This window comes from Anoplopoma fimbria, chromosome 8 (assembly GCF_027596085.1).
Source record: "Anoplopoma fimbria isolate UVic2021 breed Golden Eagle Sablefish chromosome 8, Afim_UVic_2022, whole genome shotgun sequence".
NCBI classification, from domain to species: domain Eukaryota; kingdom Metazoa; phylum Chordata; class Actinopteri; order Perciformes; family Anoplopomatidae; genus Anoplopoma; species Anoplopoma fimbria.
In genome coordinates, this window is record NC_072456.1 from 2403051 (window position 1) to 2429332 (window position 26282).

General features: G+C 41.7%; 1 protein-coding gene across 1 annotated transcript in view; it reads right to left on the reverse strand.

Moving 5' to 3' along the window:
• Positions 1-3228: 3228 nt before the first annotated feature.
• The window catches only part of kif1aa (kinesin family member 1Aa), a 35158-nt gene continuing 12104 nt past the window's right edge, over positions 3229-26282 (reverse strand). The window contains 37 exon segments of the mRNA XM_054602575.1: positions 3229-3314; positions 3416-3534; positions 3625-3817; positions 3910-4052; positions 4301-4426; positions 4544-4615; positions 4754-4942; positions 5935-6080; positions 6161-6222; positions 6312-6445; positions 6561-6675; positions 8979-9005; positions 10810-10915; positions 11005-11089; positions 11171-11237; positions 11429-11537; positions 12928-12983; positions 13072-13190; positions 13277-13308; positions 13311-13366; positions 13463-13622; positions 14232-14367; positions 14455-14540; positions 14661-14779; positions 16823-17149; positions 19063-19200; positions 19446-19624; positions 19724-19872; positions 19969-20059; positions 20350-20422; positions 20708-20888; positions 20991-21071; positions 21184-21290; positions 21394-21473; positions 22234-22309; positions 22642-22721; positions 23434-23567. Of these exon segments, the coding sequence (XP_054458550.1) occupies positions 3272-3314; positions 3416-3534; positions 3625-3817; positions 3910-4052; positions 4301-4426; positions 4544-4615; positions 4754-4942; positions 5935-6080; positions 6161-6222; positions 6312-6445; positions 6561-6675; positions 8979-9005; positions 10810-10915; positions 11005-11089; positions 11171-11237; positions 11429-11537; positions 12928-12983; positions 13072-13190; positions 13277-13308; positions 13311-13366; positions 13463-13622; positions 14232-14367; positions 14455-14540; positions 14661-14779; positions 16823-17149; positions 19063-19200; positions 19446-19624; positions 19724-19872; positions 19969-20059; positions 20350-20422; positions 20708-20888; positions 20991-21071; positions 21184-21290; positions 21394-21473; positions 22234-22309; positions 22642-22721; positions 23434-23567 (4196 nt within the window). The 3' untranslated portion in view covers positions 3229-3271.

Genomic DNA, 26282 nt, shown 5'->3' on the forward strand with positions numbered 1-26282 from the left:
TAAAGTGTGGTTTACTATATAAAAATTCCATTCAATGTTATCAATATTACGTTGGAACAATGCTAGCGTTAAGTAAAAGCAAAGACTGCTCAGTATCTTTCTCTTTTTCGCTCTTTTTTTTTTTTACGTAATTTTACTAAAACATGGCAACTCAGGATTCTGCTTCCATGGTTACGACCTTGCAATGCAGCCACGTTGCCTAGCACCTTTCTATTGTTTATGTGTGCGTAGATACTACACAGAAGAGGAGTCCATGACTTTGTGTTGCATAATTTCCATGTTTATTTCATATATGACAATGTGTTTAGTGTACACAAACATTTGACGCTAAACTCTCAACACTCAGAGACACTGACTGAACTACTTTGTAAATGGGTGCAACTTTATAATACACTGTTCACAGCAATCATGTTTATATACAATGCAAAGTAATTTGAAGACAGGGAGAAAAAAAAAAAGAAATGTACAGGTGAAGATTGAAAAAAAGAAAATATTAGATCGAAGCACGAAAATGTGAATGATGTTCCTTCAAAGGGGAGGAGAGGGAATAGAAAAAGTAGATTTTGTGAAGGCTGTCAGCATGATGGTGATTGAGAAAAAAAAATACAGGTGAGACAGTAAGGTTACCTACAGTACAAGATGCAATGCCTAACAGGGCCATAATGAACCAAGCTCCCCTCGCACATCAGTGGACTTATTACAGGTATGTCCCACAACCTCCATTTGGCTCCCTGATAGTAACCTACCCTACAATCAATAAGTAACCAGACCGTGAAAACAAAACACAAGTCAAATTACCAGTCCAGCAGTATAGGTATTTTCCAATATCAATGTACATTCAGTGTGATTTTTCTTTTTTGTGTGACTGCACCAAGAAAACTTTGGTTGGCTCAAATGTGAAGCACATTAAAAGGCCCGATGAAAACACGAGGATTAATCTCAACACAGAGATCAGACTGGAGCAATCACAGGCTCACATTTTAAGATTGGGGTTTTAAGGATATGAGACAGAAAAGAGTGCTTGAGACAGTGTAATGTACAGCAGGGCATTCCCTCAATGATGATGCTATAACTGGATAAGATACAAACAGCAGTCTCCGCCAAGGAAGTCTGTGATAGACTTAAATGATCACAGGACTTTGTTACACAACACACAAAAGATATTAACAGACTGTTGACTGTTTGATTAGCCACAGCTACTTACAGTTGTGCACACGTCAAGGGTTGTAAAATGTTTTAAAATAAGTCCACAACACACAGAATACTTTCCAGCCTTAGAAAATATGGTATTGTGGATGGATTACTCAGCGGAAAAAATAAAAACATACTAATTGCTGTTACGATGTCATCCCCTGCTAAAATTGACTGTGCTGTTAGAAAGAGCGCTATTGTGCAACAGTTTAATGCTGTCGAGATGTGGTACTAGTATGGAAGTAAAATGTGACTACTGTCAGTGAGCGTGCTCTCTAGGCTGGCTGACCTGAGGCATGCTCGTCAATCAAACTTCACACAACAGCTCATCAATTGCATCTCTGACTAGATTTAGAACAGTTTCAGTTTCAGATTCATAATTGATCTAAATGGAATGCAATAGAAAATGCATAGTCGCAATATTTTTTATCCAAGATTAGAGCAAGGGATGAACATTTTTTCCCCCCATTTCAAAACATGATTGTTGAAATACGTGAGAGTAGGTTTTTTTTAAATGTATAAACACAAAGTATGCTCGGTGTTATGGACATTCTGTATTATATGACAGCTGATTGCCATATTAGATATGTAACATGGACATAAATGATACCTTTTTGTCTGAATATGTAAGTGATGACGAGGATGAAAAGCAGGAAAGTGATGCGATATGATCTGCAGACACTTCCAGAACCGTAATATAGCAGCATGAAGGATGTAGATTGAAAGCAAGTGGTACAGAGGCATACTGTACAGTATGATTGAAAAAAGAGAGGCACTACATTTAACCAATATACACATCATTCAGAAAACGAGTTTCTTATTCTGTACTGTGAGGAACAGATTATACTTTAGATCATTTAACAAGGTAGCTTTGTGCAGCTGAGGATGGTCAGACCACCTTAATATTTTCAACCTCACAATTTGATGACCCTTTCAGATGTATATCAGTTGGGTCAAAGGTCAGGTGTGACTATCCTCAGGGGGATAGTGTCATTCAAGTAATCTTCAGCACAAAGAAAGGGGCCAATCATAAACTGTTTAAATAGCATTGACTGCATGGGGACAGGGTTGTATTATTCATAACATTTAAGGAACTCATATTAAAAAGTGCGGTGTGCAGAAATTGCACGATACTACTACTTTAGAAATATAAATGTCTTTGTAAATAAATACATGCAGAAATAAATAATAAAGCTGTTAAATATCTAAATATATCACATTTTAAAACAAATAAAATTCAGGTAGAGAATGAGATCAACTTGGGAGGATTAATGGTGATGACATGTGATTACTTATTGTGAGAATGTAGATGCCCTTAGTGCTCCTATAAGTAGCTAAAATGACATGGATTGATCAAAATGCCACAAGAACATGAAGTCTACGATGATATGCCATTCTCTTGCCAGGCTGTGTGCTAAAGTTTCTAAGAAGTTTTAGGATTCAAGGACAAGAAAGAAAAGAGAATTATTCTACAGAGTTACACTCAACTGTCATTTTTTTTTTACTTTTAGCGTGTACTTTCTAGCTGTACGTTGTATGCAAACCAGTTTAGATACTGTATATATAGCTGTAGAGTAAAGAGGAATCTGCATGGTTTTCTATTTACTGATGCAAATGTAGCAATGTGATCCTCACTGATGTGACGGCGTCAGGTAAAAATAAATGTCACTGCATTGTTTTTAAGGAGTAAATGTATAAGGCTTGATGTGTCACTGACAACAACTACAGTACATTACCATACGTATGTAATCTGAGATAAGAAACTCTTGCTACTTCCGACATTTTTCTTCGACTGTCCAGCTTTGAATAAACTCCAGAACAGTACAGTGACAGCTTTTTGAAGAGGTTCTTCTGACTACGAGACTCACAATGCAGCAAAGGCCTGACACGAAATGGGCGCTTTAGGTGCTGAGGACACTAGTGATAAACCGAGAACGTACAGGGGAGAGAGATGGTTGTTGGTGACTGTGGTGGGGGAGGGGGGGATGGGGCTCAGCACAAGGGGAGGAATAAGGACAAAGATCTATGTACATCTCAAGTCTCTGCCTTCATCCTTCTCTCATTAGATTTGAGTGTTGTTTCACATCCTCATCTGTCCGGCTCGTCTTCTCGACAGCTTTGACCTGAGAGGCAGAGAAGAAGATGTATTTGTATCAAAGATGCATTTTCCATTTACAAGTTTGTGTTTACTTTTACCTGTTGACGTATTTTTTATTTTTTTTACCTGATAGTTCCAGCAAGAAGGGGATTAAACGCATACAACCAGTCATGCATCTCTTTGTCATTAGTGGCTTGGAGCAAAATTCCACGATGTTCTGTACACACGGCAAATGTGTACGGGGTCTGGTGAAAGAGCCAAGAAAAAAGCTTAATATACCTGACCTGATGTTTTTACAAATAAGAGAGAGAGAGAGTTTGTGGTTAATCACCAACCTTCAGCATTGCCTGCTGGTCCTCACTGTACTCCACCTGTGCAGAGGAGAGGTTGAGGATAGCCCGCTCCACAGAGTCTCTCTCCGTGTTGTAGATGTAGACGTACGGCCGCCGCACGACGACAAAGCGCTTCACCCATCCGTTGGTGTGTGGCTCCAAGAAATGCAAGTAACCCTTCTTTGACACAATGGGGCTGCAAAAATAAGAGATAAAATGTCACCGCATGTGAAACCAAGAAAGATGTCTCCACACCACTATGTGATAGAGTCACTGTGGCAGACCCACCTGACTCTAATCTCCTGGATGTCAGGGAAAAATCTGCGGATCCTTGGTTTGGTTTCAGAGGCTCCGTTGATGGACTTCTTGGCGTCTGCGTCCTGATGTGTGTCTGGACTGGGGCTGACGGCACGAGAGCGGGGCATCGGGGTCTGCAGTACAAAGACAATAGGTCTATGAGCCTTAGTAATAAAGCAGCTACCTACATCTTATGCAACCAAAGTGGTGACTGACGTTACCATCCTTAGTACATCATGTTATAACACTACTGAACATTTTATTCACACGTCTGCAATATTCATAATGTACCTAATCCAGACCTCCACACAACAGGAACTACCATGGCTACCAAGGATGACAATTACTACACAACAACAATCATAAGAGTACATCTTGGCACTGACCTGAGTTCAGCATCGCCATAGCAACCCTCAACCAGCGAAGGGCATGTTGAAGAGGGTGTGATTGTGTTGAGAGCAGAGATTGAAGCAGAGTCTCTTAGCATTGTGACGGACATCTCTGAGATCTGGAACACACACAACCACACAGATGCATGCTCGCTCAACTGTGACGAACCATTCAACAGACATTAATCTTTTTTTATTTTCATGTGAAAGTTTGTATCGGAGTGTTTGAGCACTACCTTGCTTTCACTGGCGCTGACGCACACATGGCTGTATTCTCGGTTGAAGGAGTGAGTGAGCAGACGCAAACACTGTGTGTAACAAAGGACAGGGCGATTAAAATGTCTTCTAAGGTCGGATACAAGCTGAGTCAAATCACATCTGTAATATCATAAAACAGGACAAACTCAAACATGAAATTCTGTATTGACTAAGTGATGATGGCTGACCTTGGCAGCCAGCTCCCTCTGCCTCTCAGTGGTGATTTCAGAGCTGGAGCTGACCTCCCGGTCGACCTCGGGGGGCTGAGGAGACTCGCTCAGCTCCTCAGTGACGCAGGACTGCAGGGACTCCTGGCCCATAAGCATGGTGGACTCCAGTTTCTCCCTCAGGAGAAGGTAATGTTTGGTCTTCTCCACCTGAGCAAAAAATACTTACAAATTATTTACAATGTCCCTTGTGAAACTTAAAGAAAGTTGCCTGCAAGCAACTTTTGGAAATTGCAGAGGTTGTTCATTTGCCAAATTCTAGTCTGGTTTCCATCAGAGGCACAGCTGCTTTCAATAACATAAATCATAATATTTTATTATATAGTTTGAGGAAGTGGGTTGGGATATCTGGTACTGTATAGCTCTTAAATGGGTTTCTTCCTATTATTCTAATCATGAATTATTGGAATGCATTGCGGACTACACAGAGTTCCTCAGGGATCTATCCCGGGTCCTAGCTTGTTTTCCCTTTACATGCTATCTTATCCATAATGTTGGCTGTGTCTCTTATGACTGCTTTGCCAATGATATCCCGTTTTATGTATTTGTGAAACCAGGGGAACTTCCCAATTTGGCTACATTACATTCTTGTTTTCAAGATCATAGAATGGATGTTGAATAGTTTTCTGCAAATACTAAACTGATGTTCTTGACTTGAAATTGTATATATTCACTAAGGTTCCCTTGCTTCTTACTCAAAGTTGAGTTCAAGAAATCTATTATATTCCCAACTGAGCTTTAAGAAACATCTTATGTGAGGTATTCAGTCCTGTTATTTTAATTAAGAAGCATTGTAACATAAAGCCAAGAACTGAACTCTGCGGCACAAGACACAAGACAACAGTATTCAAATATGATCATACAATTGTCTTACATACTTTGGATCTTTCCTTTAATAACAGTTATATGTTGTTCTTTTGCATTATGTTAGTTTATATTCACCTCATATTTATATTAGGGTTTATTTGTATGAATTAATTAAATATGTATTTACTTAAGACCTTTAAGAAGCAGATACTTTCAAGACAGTACACTTAGACACATTTATAGTTAAGGCTGCTAACAGAAGCATGACCACAGGTAGGCTACTAGGGTATTACAAGTAGTTTGTGCTATAGAACAAAAGTAACTAATGCCCTCACATCTTGGAGGAGGCTGAGTTTCTCCAGCTCCCATTGATGGTCCAGAATGAGGCTGTCGCTACGGGGCCTCCACCCAGCCAGGTTCTCCTCCCCACGGACATAGGCCACTGAGGTGTCCAGCACTCGCCTGCGTCTCCTCTGCATACCTGGAGTGGTTTGGTGCAGGGTTACAAAATGCTGCAGAGGCAAGCTTAATGCAAAAACGTAACTTTGTCCTGACTCTCACCTGGGCTTCCTGCATCTGCAAGGTTACAAAGGCTGACCTCATAAACTCCAGTTACACGGTTTCTAGAGGGAGAAAAAGACGGAGCTCTTTAACAACATAGAGAACACAGGAGGTGCACAATATTTTCAATACTCTGAAGGTTTGAACTCACCCATCTGCTGCTCTCAGGCTTCCAGTGCCAAAAAGGTTCCGGATGGAGCGTGAGGCCGAGAGCTTTGTGTCTCGAGAGTAAAACACCATGCAGATATCTTTGGTTATGATTGCGGGCTGGGTGCAGTTCTCCATCTGCAAGGGATGTGAGAGGAGGGATTTCTGACATGGATCCTCGAGAGTAATTCACACATGACTTCTGATACTGTAAGAGCCAATTCTCTCATGAACGCAAGGCACTGTGCTGTACCTCCAAGTAGGCAGAGAGGGTCATGTAGATCTTCTCCCCGTATGGAGTGACTCGGTTTAGTAGCAGCGAGTTGTGCATGGAGCTATCCCAGGCGGCCTCGAAGCGGTAGAAAGTCCTGAGGTGGTGGGAGTATCAACAAGCAAAGAAAATGAATCAGCGGTCAACAATTAAGTCCTGAGTTCTAACCGAACAACAAATTAGCAGTCAAAGCTTAACCCATGCTAAAGCCTGTCAACCTATCAACAGAGATGTTAACATTCAATTTCAATAATCACAAATATTTTACATACAGAAAGTGGACTAAAATATGATTTGTAACACAGACAACATAATATAAGGATTTAAAAAATGCAAATATTGTAGTAAGTATTCCTTTAATCTTAGTACAACAAAAGTGCCAATGAAATCTTTTTGCATGCAACAGGCTGACTGTGATGATGCTCTACTTTGTACAAACACTACAGAAAAGCAAAGAGAGCTGATATGACTCTTAGTACAGAAAAAGGAAAGGGGGGGGTTGATTGAGAGACAGCCAGATGAAATGAGGGACAGGGCAGTGAAATACCTATGGTCAACTCCCAAGGAAATACTGTGAGAAAGAAGAAATCAGCAAAAGAGCAGAAAATGAGAGACAGGAAGTGAGTTGTGGTTGTGTTGGCTTGCGTGGCTGGGATTGTGGTCTTTGTTTAACACTGTTATCAGATTATGTAAGACCCTGCCATGGATGATACAGCTCACCCATGAGAAAACGTTGAGAAATCCCCTTGGAAGGTGCTGATCGACTTGATACAATCCCTCATCCTGCCCTACCATCGAAAGGGTCAAATAACAGCACATGGCCGTTCCTCAGGCCAAAAAACAATGCTGCTTTCTGTTACGCCTCTGATTTACTCCATACGTTAATGTACACGATTTTTCCCCATTTCCCCCGAGGGGAAATAATCACACACTGAAAGCAGTTACTCCTCTGGCCTGAATCCCGGTACAGCCTTGACTTTAAAAAAAAAAAAAGATAATCCAAGCATGAATTGAAAAGGAAACTAATGTTTCTGTAAGCCGTAAAAAACAGGCTGAATGGACTCTTCATGAGGTTCAGATGTTGGGCCCGCTGGCTTTGGACTGAGGTGACCTTGTGGGAAAGTGAACAATGTGTCACCATGAAAGAAGCAAACAGCAATAAAACTGAGTTGACTCTGTAGTAAGGAGAACCTCTCTGCTGTTCTGTGTGAAGAAAAGGGGATTCAGTGTAGAGACAGCCTGTTTTTGAAGTAATTAGCAAGTGTGTTAACTCACACACTCACACACGCACTTCTTTCCCAGTAGTAGAAAAGTGTTCGCTTACACTACAAGGAAGCAATTTCCTCTTTGCGCTACACCAACATGTGCTTCTCTGCGTTTTTACTACCTCCTAAAAACACGGGAGCCAGGATTGAAGTCATGCTGCTGGCGTGACATGTGAGGGGCCGTTTGTTTCTGGTGTTTGGCAGAGTTCCGCCCAGAGGTACGAGATTCAGAAATATTCACAACATCGCAGCAATTTTGAGCAAAGTGCTACGGGTGAGGTAATTGTTCAGTGGATTACATTTTAATGGCTGCATTTTAGCAGTGTGCCAGAGCAGGGTACTGAAAATGATGTGATCCATATTACGGCACGGATGACTGGTGTTCCTGTTAATAATCTGTAGCTGTGATGGGAAATACTCGCTCTCTGTTGGGATTAGAGATGACTAACAAAAGCATATCCATGGATTCAAAATATTGCTTCACTGCAATATGAAAATAATAAGCATGTAGCAAATGAGCAGCATTTTCTGAATGTTCTTGCTCAGGACAGGATGCATCTCTTTGCCTTTGTTAGTTCAAATGAACTGTACTGTAATAATGGATCACTTACACCCTCTACTGGCAAGTACTTACACCTCTTACCCATACAGAATTTCTTCCGTACGACCACAAAAGGGAGCACAATCATGTCAGATGTGACTTTTTAACTTGATTCTACAGAGAAATCAACAGCTGTAAACAATCAGGGATCAGAGAGTGTGATACTGGCCCCACGACACCTCCGACACCTCCGGCAGAGACACAGCCAAAGACAGTCCACGTGAAGCAAAGGGAGCCATGCAGACCCTGATCCATTGTAAACCGCAGCCTGATAACAGCTCAAACACACACACACACAAACACACAGCCAACGCAGCAAGACAACCAGGGACATGCAGAGCCACATCCCTCACTTCTCACAGAAGGGGAGAAAACAAAGAGGCACGGATGAATTGCTGACAGCAATGGCAGAGAGAGGAGAGAGGGTAGAGAAACCACTGGAGGCTGAGTGGGAATGACAGGGCGTACAGGACGTTAGAAAGATGAGGCGTCTGTGTAACTTAAGAGCATGAGAAAAGACGCAAAATAATGTACCTAGGCATGTCCGAATCAAGAAACTGTCTGCGAAAGCAAAAAAAAAACAACAACATTCTGTTAGTGGACTGGAGGGAGAAAAAATGTTAGCATCCATATATACCTTGATGTTAATCTCTGCGCGACTGAGCAGAGACCACACTTGACCACGACCTGACCTGGTGCTGAGCCCTTAAGCCCAATTCTTGGTCACCGAGGAAGTGACAGAACAAACCCTGAGGGCTGAAAACCCTAAGGGCGCAGCACCACGGTCAAAGAGAGGCCGGTCGAGCAGGGCCGCTGGACAGTGCTGCGTGGAGCGGGTGGTTGCTTTAGATTAAAACTCAGAACCCAGGTCTGGGTGATGGCGGTGCTGGTAGTGTTTGGCTTTTTGTTGGGAGAGCAGGGGGATTAAGCAATGAGCCGAAAACAGAGGGTCACAAAAAGAATAAGTTGCATGGCAAAAATACTCTACAGTTTCCATGAGTTAAACTTAATCTTCTTGGATAAAAGACATCAATAGAAAATCTAAACTGGTCATTTTCCACACGAATCATTGTAAATATACCTTATGATACATGTTACCACTTTATGTGCCACCATACAGTGGTGATGTTAATGGTAAGTGATTTCAGATGTTAAATGAAAAACCAGTGAAGAGTTAATAGGGAATGTTATGACAGTAATGACTACATAACATATGACACAGGTTTTCTCATTACAAGTCTTAAAAGAAACCTACTGCCCCCTACTGGCTACATGCTGCAGAGCATCCTAAAACATTACACATCTTACCACTATTTTAAATACTTGGGACCAAGGTCCATCGTTTTTGTGGATCCTAAGAACATTTATTTCCTATAAAATGTCACAGTCACAAGGAGCTTTTTTTTTTTAATTAGAAATTACATCTGTCAGTCCATGATGAACAGAGATTTTTTTTACGTTGTTATCTTTAGTCTGAAGAGTCAATTGTGTGATTCAGTAAAGTGATGATGGAATGTTGTAGGTTGGATTTATGGCATCACATTGAGTCCAAATACAGATAGTATATGTTTAATAGTGGTTTTACCCTACGCAGTGATACATGCTGCTGAAGTTAGAAAGACATGCATTTAAATATAATTTGGTGTGCTCCTATATTAGACCTGTTCACTCAGCAGTGAGATACAGTCAATCGAAGGTGCTTGGTTAAAATGTGTGGCTCTTTGGAGTCTAGAAGCAGGTCAGTGTTGGGGTTAGTGGATCTAATCATGGCTGAGAGGTGAGACGGGTTAGAGGTGAGGTGATAAAACAAGGTGAGATGCAACGTGTAGGCACAATTATGACAATCAAACGAACCAAAAGCACAGATAAGCACAGAGGAGGGCCGCCCGCACAGCCAGCGTGGACGAGTTAATTCATAACTCAGATTTCGAAAAACAACTTTTTGATTCACTTTTCATGGTCACTCTGGATGTTTTTATGAGTGTCCTCCTGCAGTTAGAGAGAGAGGAAACTATTCTCATGCAGACACAATAATAAAAGGGGTTTGCTTTATCATTCAGGTTGTGACTTTTCTGCCATGCTCTTTATGGACAAGGACGGTTTAACTTCTGTGTGTCATGCATGTGCCTGTTCCAGTGCAGGAGCTGCCACAACGGTAATAAAGTCAGGTCCTCAGATAACACTCTTGTTGAAGCATAGTGGTTTCCAAATTCAGTAAAGCTGCCGCAACCTTGTAATAAACAAATAACATATCTGTGGCAACCAATATTGAATTCCCATCGACCATATATTTCAAAAATCGTATAAAACCTCTACAAATGTGTTTACGAAGATCTTTCCATCAAATGTCTCCACCAGTACGTACCGGTCATCCTGCATGGGTCTGACGTAACCAGCAGACAAGATGTTGAGAGAGAGAATGTTAGGGTCAATGATGGTCTCATCAGCTTCAGGGGTGTTGCGGAGACGACCTAGGAAGACATAAGTGCCCCAGTTAGAACAGCTTACGCACGAGGAAATATCACCATTTGGTTTTCAATGTAAGACCAACCACACGTACCCACAACAAGCTCACGGATATCCTTCCATTCCACGTCACCTCCTGACTCGTGTACAATAGTCACAGTGATTCTCCTCTGGAGGCCCTGTGGTTGTCAAGAGAAAGTTTAGCTTGTTTCAGCTAAAATATTCCAATATCATATCTACTCACAGTGTGATGGACAAACCTGGTGCAGTAGGAATGTGCCATGACAAGGCATTCCTCCTCTGTGGTCCACCACTGCAGGGATGTAGCTGGAGGAGACACAGACGAAAAACAAGATTCGCTCATTTGGTCATGTGCCAGTGATAAAGTGTGCTGGAGACATTTGCTGCAACGTTTTTTAGGGTCATTTCAACTATTCCTTAACAATAATTATTCAAGGAAAGCTCTACAAAACATTCCAGACAGGAGGTTTGGCAAAGGGGTGACCCAGGATACTCACTCTCCAGTGGCCTCCAGCTCGCAGATCTCAAAGAACACCATGAGATCACATTTGCAGTGGCAGGGTCCTGCCTGCGGGCGGGTCATAGCTGTCAGCTTGGTGGCAGGTACTGTGTTAGAAAAATGGAGATAAGACGAGTGTGAGACAGGTTGAGAGAGGACGAGTGGGTCACAGCAGGGATCTGCTCTATACCTACACAGGAAAGAGAGAGGGAAGAAGAAAGGAAATCAGTGATGCAGGGAAAGAGAGGAAGCACTTCATCCTGTAGATTAAGCTCCTTCCTCCAGCAGATTTATAGGCAACTCTGCAATCCTCTCTTAAAGGAGAATACTACTAAAGGTACTTGTCTTCAAATTGTACTTATATATTTATACACCTTTACCAGCTCTGGCTTTGTGGGTTCTTTGTGGGTTTTGCAAGACAGCCTTTGTCTATGAGGAAAAGTATATGCCAAACATTACTCTACTTTAACAGACACCATTTTTGTTTTGTGGAAATGATTAGCTCTAGTCTCACTATAAGTTAACTGCATTCCTCCAATTTAAGGTTGTTGCTTACAAGGAGTAAAGAGTTGCATGAAACAAAACACATTCACATGCAGTTTGGCTCATGCAAACATAATATATAGTATATTATAAATATTGTATGTAGTATTTTATATCATGTATTCTATATTTAAACAAAGAACAAATCAATTATACAGTATGGCCTACTTATTGGGATGTATATAATGCACTATAGCTCTCAAATATTCTTATTTTGTTGTAGTTTTGTGATAGAGAGTATTATATATGGCTGACTACTGCAGCAGAAAGGCACTGTGATCCAGTTCAACAAGAGGGAGAACTGAAAGGAGAATCCAACACGCAGGTTTTACAGTAAACACACAGTACACCAGAGAGCCAATCCAACTGAATCCTGACACAAGAAAACTACCTTTTTATACCAAATAGTTTCATTTCGTAAAAGACAATAATACTTGCTAATTATTAGTTATTTTTTGGGACACTATCTCTTTCTCCACAGGAAAGTCATGACACAGTCGTTTATGGAACACCAACCCAATAGACAGAAGGACTTGAATGTTATTGTTTGATTTTTACTTGATATGAAAAGGTTTGCAGTCACAGGATTCGTTTGGATCTGACGTCAATTAACCAACCCGGCTTCTGAGCTTTAATAACTGAACAGATAGAGGTGGGCGGAGCTGTCAGCTGGGCTCGCTCGTTTCCTTCCAGTAAGAAGGAAGCAGCCAAGCCAGCAGCAGACAAAGCGTGGTCTGACAACGAGTCCACCAGCGCCCCAGTGAACACATCCGGGACCAGGTATCGGATCAGGTCCAGCGATTTCTCTCGGTCCGGCGAGGTGTCAGAGTCAACTGCTCATAGCCAACAACATGAAGCTATGATGACATGACTTGCAGGCAGACCAAAACGAAGACAATACAATGACATGAATAAATGGTGGAATAAGAGCCACTCTGCAAAGAGTGTATTTACCTGGTTTGGACAGAGGCATCACTCGTGGGAACTGTCTTCTGCAGGGACGTAGTGGACTGGTAGTGGAAACAACAACAGTCTGTCATTGTGTGAAAGCACAACAGTATACATTTGATCGGTCTACCGGTAGACATAACCGGGTACCTGATGACGTCTTTACAGAGTGGAAGAAAAGGCTGTTTCTGGTAGTGTCCAAACACCTCAAACACAATCGGCTGAGTCTTGATGTAGTCAACAAAGGATTTGGTCACTTCAACAGCAATCTATAAAAACAACGCAGTGATGTTAAAGCACTTAATCATTCAAACCTCACAGCTCCTCATTGTACAGGCTGGCTGGTGCTTCTTACATTCTGCACATGGTAGAAGCCAAGCGGGGGCCGCGGCCGGTGTTTTTGAGGGGTTCAGTGGAGAAGGCCTCATCGTGGCGGTGGATGAAACTGAAATCAATCAAAGTTGCATAATTTACATGTGAAACTGTAGAAGGAAATATATTGACAATTTTTGGGTGGGGTGAACAATGAAAACATTTTTACTTGAACTGGCAGAAGATGTCGGCATATTCTGCAGAGATGCTGGAGGCTTGCAGGACGGTCACCCTGAAGGTAAAGACACTGCCGATCCTCAGGTGCTCCAGAGTTGTGTCAAGTGAGCCGTCAAGACTCTTCAGCGGACTCTCCAGCTCATCTGCACCAGCTGTGAGGACGCGCAACAAAAAAAAGTCATGCTGTTCATGGTTGTTTTCTTGCACCGTGGACAGTGGCTGGATGAAGTTTATCTAGAATTAGGGCCACTGACTCAGGCTGATTTGGGCCAAGTTATCCACTGTTCCCTGGTTTGACCCAGAGAGTAAAAATTGAATCGTGAGTCTTACGCAGAAATAATCAGTTTGGCGTGAGTCTAGCAGCCAGGTGTGCCAGATTTAGGCCACTTCTTGGTCGAGTGGGCCTCTGAACACTAGGCCTAATTCAATATAATTTATGGAAATCATTTATCGAGAGATTTTGCTACACAATTACGTTGTCATAATTGAGACAAACACGTACTAACTCAAAGTTCCTAATTAAAGGATCAAATACTCAGTACTTAACATTTATCAAGTATTTAATTCCCGGAAGAGTAACAAAAATATGTGGTTATTTCATATAGACTTTTAATCTATTGAATTACCAGGAAACATGCTATATTGTGATATATGAGATATGAAATTACCTTTATCGCCATGGAAGATTTCCACATCAGCCATCCTTACTACACACACACACACCCATAACATGCATCCAATCACTCATAAAATAGGATTACCCGCACATGTGTTATTGTTGACCTCATCAGCTGAGGGTCCCAGTTCTGCATTCTGCCCCTCCCCCTCCACAATACGAAGCTCCTCCTGTGAAACCCCTGTGCGGGACAGTCCTACAGAGCAGGACTCGGACTGGAACTGCAAAAGCAAAAGCCAAGATACTGGTTGGCAAGTTGGTACATACAGGTGAATCCTGTATGGTATACTCAGAGTGGTTTTCTCTACCTTTTCATATTGCTGATCCCCAAACGAGATTTTGGCGGTGCCTGACTGCCTCACTCCTGAGCCGTAGTCTGGAGCTTCCTCGTCAGCTGGAGGAAAACACAAAGCACCTTCACTTCACTCCCTCCAGAAGTCCCACACAACCTGCCCTTTCAATCCCGTCACGCCCTCCGTCTCAACAGCGGCGATGTTGAGGGTGCGAGCCTTACCTGATATGGCCTGCACCGCCACACGGAGGAAGCCCTTCACTTCACCCCTCTCGCTGACGATGGCCACGCGGTGGACGAGAGGCACCGGGTACAGCAGGTTACTCAGATAAACAAAAGCCCTGAACAGGAAGCAGAAAGGGAGAGAGAAGAAACAATATTAGAAACAACCGATCCAAGGAAACGGCTCGCACCTGATAAAATCTCACTGGACTGGACAACGGAACATAGAGCTGCAAAGCAACCAAACAGAAGCTGGGACTGCTCTTGCGATGGCCATGGCTGCCCTTTACTATCGCTTTGCAGGTTTTTTTTTCCTCACCATCTACAAATAATGACATTGTCAGGACAAGTATGGGTCACATGCAGTATTGCTTAACTTTTGTATTGTACTGATAAAAGCTTGGTGAGGCTAAGGAGCATGTGTGTAAGGGGTCAACTTTGAAATCTTTCAATTATTGCAAAATAACCAGCTCACGACTCTTTCCTCATGAGCAATGAATTCCATTTCTGGAATAATGCTGTTTATTTACATTGCTTAATGATTACATGCTACTGCACGAACAAGTGCATCTTTGAAGTGCCTCAATATGAAAACACTACACTACACATCAAATGTATAGAGCCAAAATGAGTACTTCAGGCACCTTGTATTTGCATTAGATTAGAAAATACTTCAGGGGTAGTGACAGAGACTAACTTCTGTTAATATCAATGTGGGAACAGCTGCACTAGAAATGTTCCTATTCCTTGGTTTCTCAATTTCTAGTTTTCATCGACAGATCTCGATCTTGCAGTCAAGGACCACATTTCCCACAAGCCAATAGGGGTAGACAATAAGGGGTGGCGAGTGTGTAAAAAGGGAGTGGCTTATGACAAGATTGGTGAGGTGCAAAGAAGGCATGCTCAGGACAAAACGGGTGAACAAAAATGCTTTCAACGTCTCGACTCAAAGGAATCAAAAGCAAATGGAACAGAAATTATCATACGCAACATGGCTCAGCTTGAATAGAAAGTGCCAAAAGCTTGATGTACTGAATGCTACACCAAAAAACAACAACAACGAATGACATCAGAAATCAAAGTGCACCTCCTGGGCCAAAGCGCTAATTTGTGCAAAAGAGGGGCACTAGTTCATCATCAGACGTATTCAAGTAAAAAATTGACAAAAAAGGTCAAAATGAAAAGACTTGTGCTCTGGCATGCCTAAAAGAGACAGCTGCAGTAGAAACCAGCTCTTTCATCTTGAGATTTTGAGTCTTCCTTGAACACCACTTTGCTATTACACATGAATCATTTCCAGACTCTTTCATGCTTATTCAGGATGGCACAGCGGGGTGAGAACATCTCGCTGTGGGTTCCCGCGTTATGCTAATCACACCTGAATAGTACTCCATGAGACATGTCAGTGCTCTGGCTAGTGAATTATCTTCTGTAAAAGCCCCCAGTTTGCTTTTAGCCACACATAAGTGAGACACACACCTCAAGCAGCCGTTGAACGTCAACTTTGCTTGAATTTCCATGGAAACAAGTGGTATGAACTGACCCACCCCGGGCTGACTTGTTTTAGAGATAGGATTGTAATATGTTAGAGAAGTATTTAGCCTGTGTTAGTGTGAAGAAACAGTTAGCCAAAACAAAGAAAATCAAGCACGATTGAATTTGATGAGATTAAAGATAGAAAGCAAAAGGATAAAGCTTGAAGCCCAGAAATGTCTACTCAGTTTCGTGTTCATGGAAAAAAAAAATTTGTTTAGTGGTCTGACATTTGAGAACATTTGTGTCTCAAACATGAGACACAGTGACAGATAAGACAGAGAATATAAACTAAATTGGGTAGTTATTAAAGAAGATGAAATTAATCAAATTCCCACGTTGGTTTTCAAATCTCAACTGATGCTATCCAACTGAAATGCCCCAACTCCATGTTGATATTACAGCTATAAGTTACTTGTCCCAACTAGATGGAACAAAGACAAATGTAAATGTCATGTGCTTGTGCACACAGGACTTGGAGGACTTTGTGAGAGCACACTGTATCTGTATTGTGTACTGCGTTTTAAAATATTGTAATGTCATCTATGCTACCGGGGTAAATGGACCCTCTGTCTCAGCGTGAAAGAGCTAGTTTCCTCCAACCAGCATGCTCCTGAAACCTCACCAACCTTCCCACTACACTGAATAATGGTGAGCGGTCGTAAAAGGGATCCTGGCCTTCGCCGGAGCCTCGGCAGAGCTCTCCCTCATCATCATCATCATCATCATCATCATCATCATCATCATCATCATCATCATCCTCTCCCCCGAGCTCCGAGCACGGGTCGTCCAAAAAGATATCATCGTCCAGGTCCTCCAACTCCTCAAACTCCTCCTCCTCCCCTCGACCCTCCCGCTGCGGGTCAGCCAGCTCAGTAATTTCAGAGGTGGAGAGGGTCGGGGATGGGGTGGGGTCACTCATGCGCTCGCTCATGCATGTGTTGAAAATGGGGTTTCTGGTGCAGCCAGAGACATGGGAACTAGGTTAGAACAGTTGGATAGAAAGCACACACTTGTTCAAACAAGAGAGGCGGTAGAGCACCAAATGGACTGGACCAGAGGAGAGAACCTGCCTCCTTTTAAAGGGATAGTTCAGATGTTTTGAGGAGGGGTTGAATGAGGTCAGTGTGTTAGCTTAAGGAGATGGAGTTTGGAGAAAGAGACGGGAGTACCAGCACAGGGGCAAAGCGATGTACTGCTGTGGATCAGGGCCGCAGCACAACTTATTTTAGACACCTAAAAAATAATCTGTATCAGTTTGAGTGTATGTTGTATTAATTATAATTTCCCCGCTTTATCTTACCCTCAGAAAGCCTTTTCTGACAGGGAACTGAAGCTGTGCTCCAAGACTCCTTTGACCCATACACTAAGTTTGCCTCACAGAACACGTAGGTGCTGTTCTATCGCCTGTTATAATGTAACTTGGGTGAAACCGAATTTTACATAGTTACACTATATCACAAACAAACTCAGTGGTAGACCAGCAACTCCCGTGTTATGTGAGGTGAACTTTTTGTCGAAGAGCATAGATGGCATCAGTTCCCTGTTGCAAAGGGCTGTCTGATGGCAAGGTAAATCTGTGAAAATGTTCTAATTGTAGCGTACACTTAAACTGATGGTGATCATTTTAGGTGGCTAAAATATGTTGTGCTGCTGCCCTGATCCACAGCAGTACACCGCTTTGCTCCTGTGCTGGTAATCATGGCTGTTTCACCAAACTAGGGGTGTGCTGAAAACCATTTACTTTTGGTTTTAATTTACATAACTTGCAAACACAATATATGTGCCTGGTTTTTCAGAGTGCATGAAGAAATTAAAACCCACCTGAAAGAAAAGATTAAAGCTTTTAGTCCTATTAAAAAACATGGGGTAGTAGTGCACGTGAGCCTATTGTGGATGAGATGAGTATTACAACAACAAACACAAAATGATCCTGCAAAGTTTCTTTTCACCTGGGAGAACTCTTTCCCTCTGTTTCTCTGATGACATATTTTTTAAGGAACACAGGAGAGAAAACAATTTAGATCAGACTTAGAAAACAGATCACCAGATTTTATTTTCTCGCTTGCCTCTCAGGGCTTCTGTAAAAATCGGAATGAGCTGACAGACGACATATTTCAAGGGGACATGTTTCAGATTACTGCCTAATCATTTTTGCTTGTCTTTCAGGAGCTAAACGACATTAAAGGCTTGGTGCTGCATATTATGTAACAGGGCCATGTGACATTGTGTGGGACTTGTTTGCAAGAGGGAGAGAAAAAGAGAGAGAGAGAGAGAGAGAGAGAGAGAGCTTGGCAAAGAGATTGAGCGGCTGTGTGCCAAAGTGGGAGAAAAAAAAACAGCAGGCTTTGAGTGGGAGGACTGAAGAAATGTAGATCTCAAATGTTCCATAGACATTTTTTTCAATTTAAAAAAAAGACAGGCCTGGCATCAACTATCTTTTACTGATTATTTCAATTGGTTGTCAGATCCACCCATGTTGAGGACTTCATTCAGTTATTAAGCACAAAGAATGTGGAAAAGTTAAAATTGACAGTACCGAGTTAAAACGATGTGGCATAGGTTTGTTATGAATCAATTCTATCAATTTTCATTATCAGTTGTAATGGAGAGATTTGATGACAGTGGTGCACAGACTGGGAACACCAGACATCAGCATGTCATGACATGGACTCTGGAGTCTCAGTCATTATGGTCCATCAGTTGACCACATGCACACCATGTGGTAGTCAACAGCCTCCCATTGTCCTGAATGGAATGTCTAACACTGGGCTTCTGCTGTCTTTGACCTTTTATAGGAGTTCAGTATGAATGCCTTCCGGCCCTTTTCACATACTGAATACGGCCGATGGTGTTTCTAAGCGTTTACCTGCCAACCAGACGGAACCAAGGGAAGCGGTCATAAAACGGGTCCCCTCCGGTCATCACATTTTCACCGTCATCAGCGGTATTGTTGGGCACATCAGCAGCACGATCGTACATCTCTCTCATGAGATCCAGCCTCTGCCTGCAAGAAGCAGCAACAGTTGCCACATTAAGTCACTGGAGTGAAAGAGAAATGTTCCAGTGAATACTGTGATATTACTGATTAATACAATGTATCCCACACAAAATATATATATTTTTTAAATGTTGTTTTTACTGTTTTTTAAAAAAAATTATTATATTGTCTAATGACAGTAACTCAGCAACATATTTTAATCAGACTTTTAAAAACATTGTTGTGTGAAGACTTGGTGCATGTTCATGTACCTTAGTTTTTCTAATGTCCAATAGTGGGTGGCTCCGTTTTTCTGATCCTGCACCTCCACTGCCACGATGGTGCGTGGGAATTGTCGCTTCTCTCTCTCCTCGGTCGCCTCTGGAGGCAACAGGTCTGGAGGAAGCGGGGAGTAGAGTGTGTCTGTGAGCAGCACAAACTGGAACTGGACCTGCAGAGCCACATAACATGCATCTGTGTGGTCAGAGAGACATTATAACAACAAGCTGTGGATCTACTGTAAGTTGAATTAACAAGAACATGTTGAAACCTTCTTCTTGAGCTCCACGCTGATGGCATTGGCCTCCTTAAGGAAGATGGCATTGCCCCATAACAGGTCACGGAGAGAGGTGAACTGGTAGCACCGCCACTTACGAAAGCTCCACACAGCCAGCTCTCTTTCCCTCTCTGTCCATTGCACTGGGGGCCAAAAAAAAAGGAGAAAACACCATCTTTTAGTGAGGATTTGCTTACTACCAACACAGATGTGTGCACGTGTCCAATCATTTGCACTACCTTCCTCCTCTGGCTCGTCCTCTTCTTCAAGGGTTTCTGGGTAGTAACTGTCCACTTGCCTCTGAAGAGCCTCCAGCTTGCTCTCATAATCCTACACAATTAAATAATGAAGACAACACAAGACATTTAGAAACAGATGTCAGATCTTGCTTGGCATAACTGTTGAAATGGACAACCAAAAGTCATCAGTGTGTTGTTTTTATTGTTTGATATTTTGTTTTACAAATTTATATTTTTTGTAACCTCGACTACGTACAGTACATATTTGAAATATATACAAGCAAAAAAAGAAAACTAAACAAGTCAATTTCAGTTAGATCCAGCTTCCCGTGGCAGAAATGATTAATGTCAAACAGCACACAAAGCTGCGCATTACTGTACCAGTCTTTGCTGCTCCAGAAGGTTGTTGGCTTCCTCTCTTTCTTTGCGATACTGCTCCTCCAACTCCTGCAGTCTGAAGAAAAAAACCCACAAGTAAACAAAACCGGTTTGAGAGAGGTGATGCACCACCTCAAAGGAAACACTGCTTTGGTGTTTCTGGAGCAGCATGCCATTCACTGTGTCTGTGCTGCAAGGTTTCAGTGTCACCTGTAGTTAGCCTATTCTTTCCTTACTAGCTTCCTTATCTGTTGCTCCTGTCTACAATGTCGTGGTGAGTCTCTATCTGCTACCTACACAGGCTTTCTTGAAAAACTCTGGTATGAATGAATAAATGGCTCACTATTTCCCCCCAAAGTACCTCTGTTCCATTTCCTGTTTCATGTCAATGCCTTGTTTGTCCAGCAGCTCCCTTTGGGCGTAGGCCCAGTCCATGGGCTCAGCAGGGGTCTCTGCACATGGCGTCCTCTCCCTCTCTGCCCTGGCCTGCACAGGGTGGTTGAACCGAAACACATGGCTCTTCCCCAAGATGATGCGATTTCCTTTACGTGAATAAGAAGTCACAAATGTTGAGTATACCACACTTGCGTTTCTAATAGGTGCCATGCATAAGGAGAGGTGAAAGTCACAGAGAGCTTACTGACCTGATTTGAGGACAGTGGGCTCGGTCACTCTCTTTCCGTTGACGTAAGTCTCAGCTCCTTCACACGGCTCCAGGACAACTACTAATGACAAACACAGAGGGCAATAAGAGGCTTCACTTCCTGTCTGTCGATATCAAACTGTGACGTACATGACTACAAGCCAATGCAGTTAGCATAAATAAAAGTCACTCACTTTCTTTTGTTGGACCAGTAGAACTGGTGAAGGTGCAGTGCTCATCCTTGATGAAGTGGCCGCTGAGGACTATATCCTGACGACTGCTGGCGTCTACACGACCGACCCTAAAAAAGAAGAAGCAAATAAATAAGGTTCTGATTTAATATGAAAACTGAACATGCATTAAGCACTTCAGTAAAGATTGTTAAATGTCTGACAACATCTAACCTGGTGATCCCGTCTTTAATGTAGTACAGGAGGCACTCGGACATCAGAGGATCCTCGTTAAGATTCACCAGATGGGGTGTCTGACGCAGAACAAGGAATAATTTACTAACTGTAAAAATGTGGTAAGTAATAAACATAAGTCGCTCATTATCCATATGTTATTTACTAAAAACAAATCGGTTCACTGCACATCAGAGAGCTGAAAAGCAATCCTTAAAACAATCAGAAACAGTTAAAACCATGCAGTCAAATTCACTCCCCACAGCTTCACAGCATGAGTCTTAGGCCACATCCACATCACAAATCATTTAGAAAACAATGCTGAAACGCATGTGTGGACGGAGATCGTTTTTGTTTTAAAACCCCCGTTTTCATTTGAAAACGTGGTTAATGTGGACATGGCCTTAGTCTCAGTCTGATGTTTAAGGGCTGCAGGAAAACAGCCATGAATCACTGAAATAGGGGCACTAACATTTTCTTCCCCCCCATGTTTACATCCATTGCTGCCTTCGGCGCTGCCAAGGAGTGTTTGAAGTGACTAATGAAGTAGATTTCAGATAACACTTAATGAAAAAAGAGAGAGCCTCGACTGATCTGCCTCAGCGAGGCTCCAGTTAAAGTGAGACTTCAGAGTGCTCAGAGAGAGAGGCAGCTTTAAACACTTCACAGCTACAAACCTCGTTGGGGGAAAACAGCCCGACTGTGTCGATAAACACAGGCTGGGGCTTTCTAGGGTTATCTGAGGGCTTTAGGGAAATAAACAAGCATTTCAGTGAATAATTTAAATGGTAAGTATTAGATCGCAGAAGACAGTTTTGCAGATGCCTCATGTCTTCTTACCTCTTTGGGAGAGAACACGCCAACTGTGCCGCCATCTTCTCGCATTGCTACACCCATTTCTGCCAGCAAGGCCTCTCTGTGGATAGACGCAAGACTCAGTATACCAAGCGCCTGCAGGATTTGTCTTTACGTCAAGATGCCTCACTCATCAATATAGTTAACATGCTAAACAAATGCAAAGTGGTTCAGTTTTGCAAAAAAAAAAGACATTTTAAGATGAATAATTAAGTAAAACAGGATTGTCAACGATGTTATAAAAAACGTTATATTCTACAAGTATATTAAGTTGTCTTTTGAAACCGTTTTCTGTTATAAGCCTGTCGTCTCTCTGTGTTCATGAATTATTGTCTTTTTACACAATTTATCTGTGTTTCAGCTAGGTGCATATATATATATGGTATATCTCACCTTTCCATTCTAATGGCTTCCGTTCGGCGAAGTTTCTCTTCCCAAGTCTCATTGAGTTCAGCAATGATTTTCTCTGTTTCCTGACATTTGAAAAGACAGTTGTAATTAATACACTTCTGCTGTTCTATATTTTTCTTTTTTTCAACAAATCCCATGATAAGACCAAACAATTATTGAAGCACTAACAAATATTGTGTAGTGTATTTAAAGCCTGATATGTCTTCTTCCTGTGCCTCAAAGCATTGTTGTCCAAAAACTATTAAAAACACGTCACTGAGCCACTGCTTAAGATGAAGGTGGGCTGTGCAGTTTATTTTGAGTCATGCATGGTTCTGGCGCTATAAATACTCACTCGAGCACAAGATCCATGACTGAAAATAGTCCTCAACAAATGCACAATTTCCTGTTTGAGTAACGTTGAAAACTGCAATGTGCGGCTGATTTTTTAAATGTTTTTTATAGTAATACCTCTAAATACTCCAAGATTTATGATTTAAGTGGGAAGAAATGTGCCAGATAGTATCGATAAACCATCTAATTCATTTTTACTTTTGTTCCTTTCATGAAATTTGCCAGCAATTGCAAAAGTATTGAATATAGGCAGCCTTACACTTTAACTGCTGAGAAGGTTATGAGAAAATGCTTGGAGAGCACACTGAAGATTTATCTTCATGTGATCTAGCAAGATGCAGCTTTGGGATTATCCTATATGTACATGCAGTACATTTACATTGTGTCAATGTAGAGTGTGGGTTTACAGATGGACAGAACAGCATATTAATGAGTGCCCACCTTCAGCCTCTCGATGGCCTCTTCGCTGCCCGGGCTGAACATGATGCGGTCATGAAGACTGGCGATTGATCCGGCACGGCTGGACAAGGCTGAGAGAGACGGAGAGGGACTCATCCCCGTCATGGCATGTGTCACTGTGGAGAGATCATCTCTTTGATTCACAGCTTGGCCTTTATTGTTATTGTTCTTGGAATCGGATAGGTCTGTTGGGGGGTGGGGGCGCGGGGGTGTACAGGAAATGGGGTCGGGGTAATCGCTAATTGGGGAATAAAGAAATGGAGAAATGCAAACAGATGAGGAAGAGAAGAGAAGGGAGAATAGAAGAAAAAGAAAGAAGATATGTGGCTTGAAACAAATCTAACTCACAAAGAGAAATTGAATCTGCTAGTATACAAGCGGGGGCAGCAGAAAGCCACGCGCAGAGAAGACCAACTTAAAAGATGCAAAGAGGAGCGCATCCAGCCATGACCAAAGAAATAGCAGATATGACACAAAAACTTCAAGCAGAGTGTCATATGCAACATTCACAAACAAGAAAATATAAAAATAAATTGCCATATATTTATTTTGTTAGTCTGCCATTTTAGAAATAAAACATAGTAAGAGAAAAGGATTCTATTGCTCACTCCCAATCAACAAAAACTAAATGAGTCATCATGTATGGAAAATAAAATATATTTTAAGCTCCTTTGTGCGGAAGCACAATGACTCATTTTTAATAGGGGCATGTTTACTGCAGAGAAAATAGCAAAGCCTGAACTCTTAATTAAGATTTTTACCTAAAAGCAGCGAGATGCATCTGATGCTCAGTGTGCTTCTCTAAAATTAGAAATGTCAAACAAATTACTGAAAGAAGAAATCCATATTTCTGGCAGAGAATCTGACACATTGCATACTTTTGTTTGGATGGCCTTGAAACCTCAGTCCTCACTGGGTATTTATTTTGTAATCAATTTTTATATTTATCGAAAAAGTCTCCCAACAAGTTTTCGTCTCAGTATTGTATCCTGGCGTTGTCAAGGCCTATGGAAAAAAAAGAATATCAACCCTGCAGGTGCTGCTATGGCAACCGCAGAGAAATAAATTGGGAAAGGGTATCACACCCATCCATCTGGACAGGCTGTCGCCCGCCAAGATGGATTGCATAATATTGCCTTCGTAGTGCAGTTAATGAAGTCATGTGAAGTCAAAATTCATAAATGAGATGACTTCCTCAAAGATGCAATATTATGGAAGTGGTTATACTCTCTGTGACTGAAGGCTGCGTCATCACATATGGCTGCCAACAGGGGGCGATATAGTCAGACCGACCCTGCCAGGGGAATGGGAAACTACAGTTTCTACATGAGGGAAATCATAGATAGGTATGAAACATATCTCATTATGGTCCATTATCATCCATATTGTGTTGCTTTGCTTTGTTGCTGCATGAACAATTAGGCCATGTCCAACCAACGGCACAGCTACGAAGCCATACACAGATCTCCACAGCACCATGACATGGCACATTCGGCCCATTAGGAACTAAAGATTAGAGACAAAATGACGAAGCTTGATAATCACCCTCAGAGCTGGACTGCACGCTGCTTATATTGTGTTGGCATTTGTATTTAAGTGCAACTCGCCTAAAACTTTCAGATCAATTCTTTATGATATGTTGGTGCTGCAGAGAACACAGAAATGTAAGCTACTATTTACTGACACATTAAGCGCCGATGATGCTGAGCTGCCACAAGAGCAAAAGCAATAGCGAGAAAACACACATTTCAAACCCTCTATGTCAGCACCAGACGCTCGATATGCTGGTAGAAGAGAAGAGAAAGAATGACAGAGAGAGAGATAGAAAGAGAGAGAAAGAGACAGCGTAATACCGTTAGATAGAAATGTTCATGGACTGTAACATTTTCTTTTTTTTTGCTGGGAAAAACATATTTTTTGTGACAAAGTTGGTGATGAACAAAGCCCTGAGAGGCAAGTGGGGGAAAAAAATTATGATAATCTATATTATCGTCTGCGTCTTTGCTGATCGCTTATGAACAGGTGAATTTATTTTATTTGTCAGGATAATTTTCTGGGTTTTGTTGTTGTAATACTTATTTTGGCCACAGGAAGCTGAAGTGCACCACTACCACGTGTTCTAAATAGGACTAAAAGCAGGTGAGTTTCAATTTCACCATGCACCCTAAACACAAGGTACATAGTTTATGTGTCAGCAAGTTATATATATATATATATATATATATATATATATATATATATATTTATATATAAATAAAAATATTTAAATTCACCTGTTTCACAGATGAAAAAATTAAGGAACTTAGATTATCGTTGTTTTCCATCTGTTCTTAAGTCATAAACACATTGATTTTCTCAATTTGCTTCTCAGGGCTTCTGTAAAGATGCATATACAAGAATATACACCCCTTTCAGACAATGAAGAAGCTGACAAGTCACATTCACTTCTTGTTGAAACCTGTGATATTTAAACAAAATAGCTAGATCCCTTTTCAGTAATGCAACTGCAAAATAGTATCTTTTCATAATCAAACCCTCGGTGCCAGGTTAAACTCCTCACCTCCAGTTTGTTACAGACGTTCATTACTATTACATGCTAATGTTTTCTGCCACATCATGAGAGTAAACTGCACTGCAACTCCAACTGCAGTCTAAAGAGAGTCAGTAGCTGTTCATCTCCTTTCACGCTGTCTTCCCATTGATTATTCTGCACTTGCTCTTAATTTATTTTGTGTTCTATCAGCACACACAATGGAAGTGTTGTGTAAAAAGGCAATGCTTGTGAAGTTAGCTGTGTGGGCTGAGGTGAGACTGACAGTGTATCATTGAGA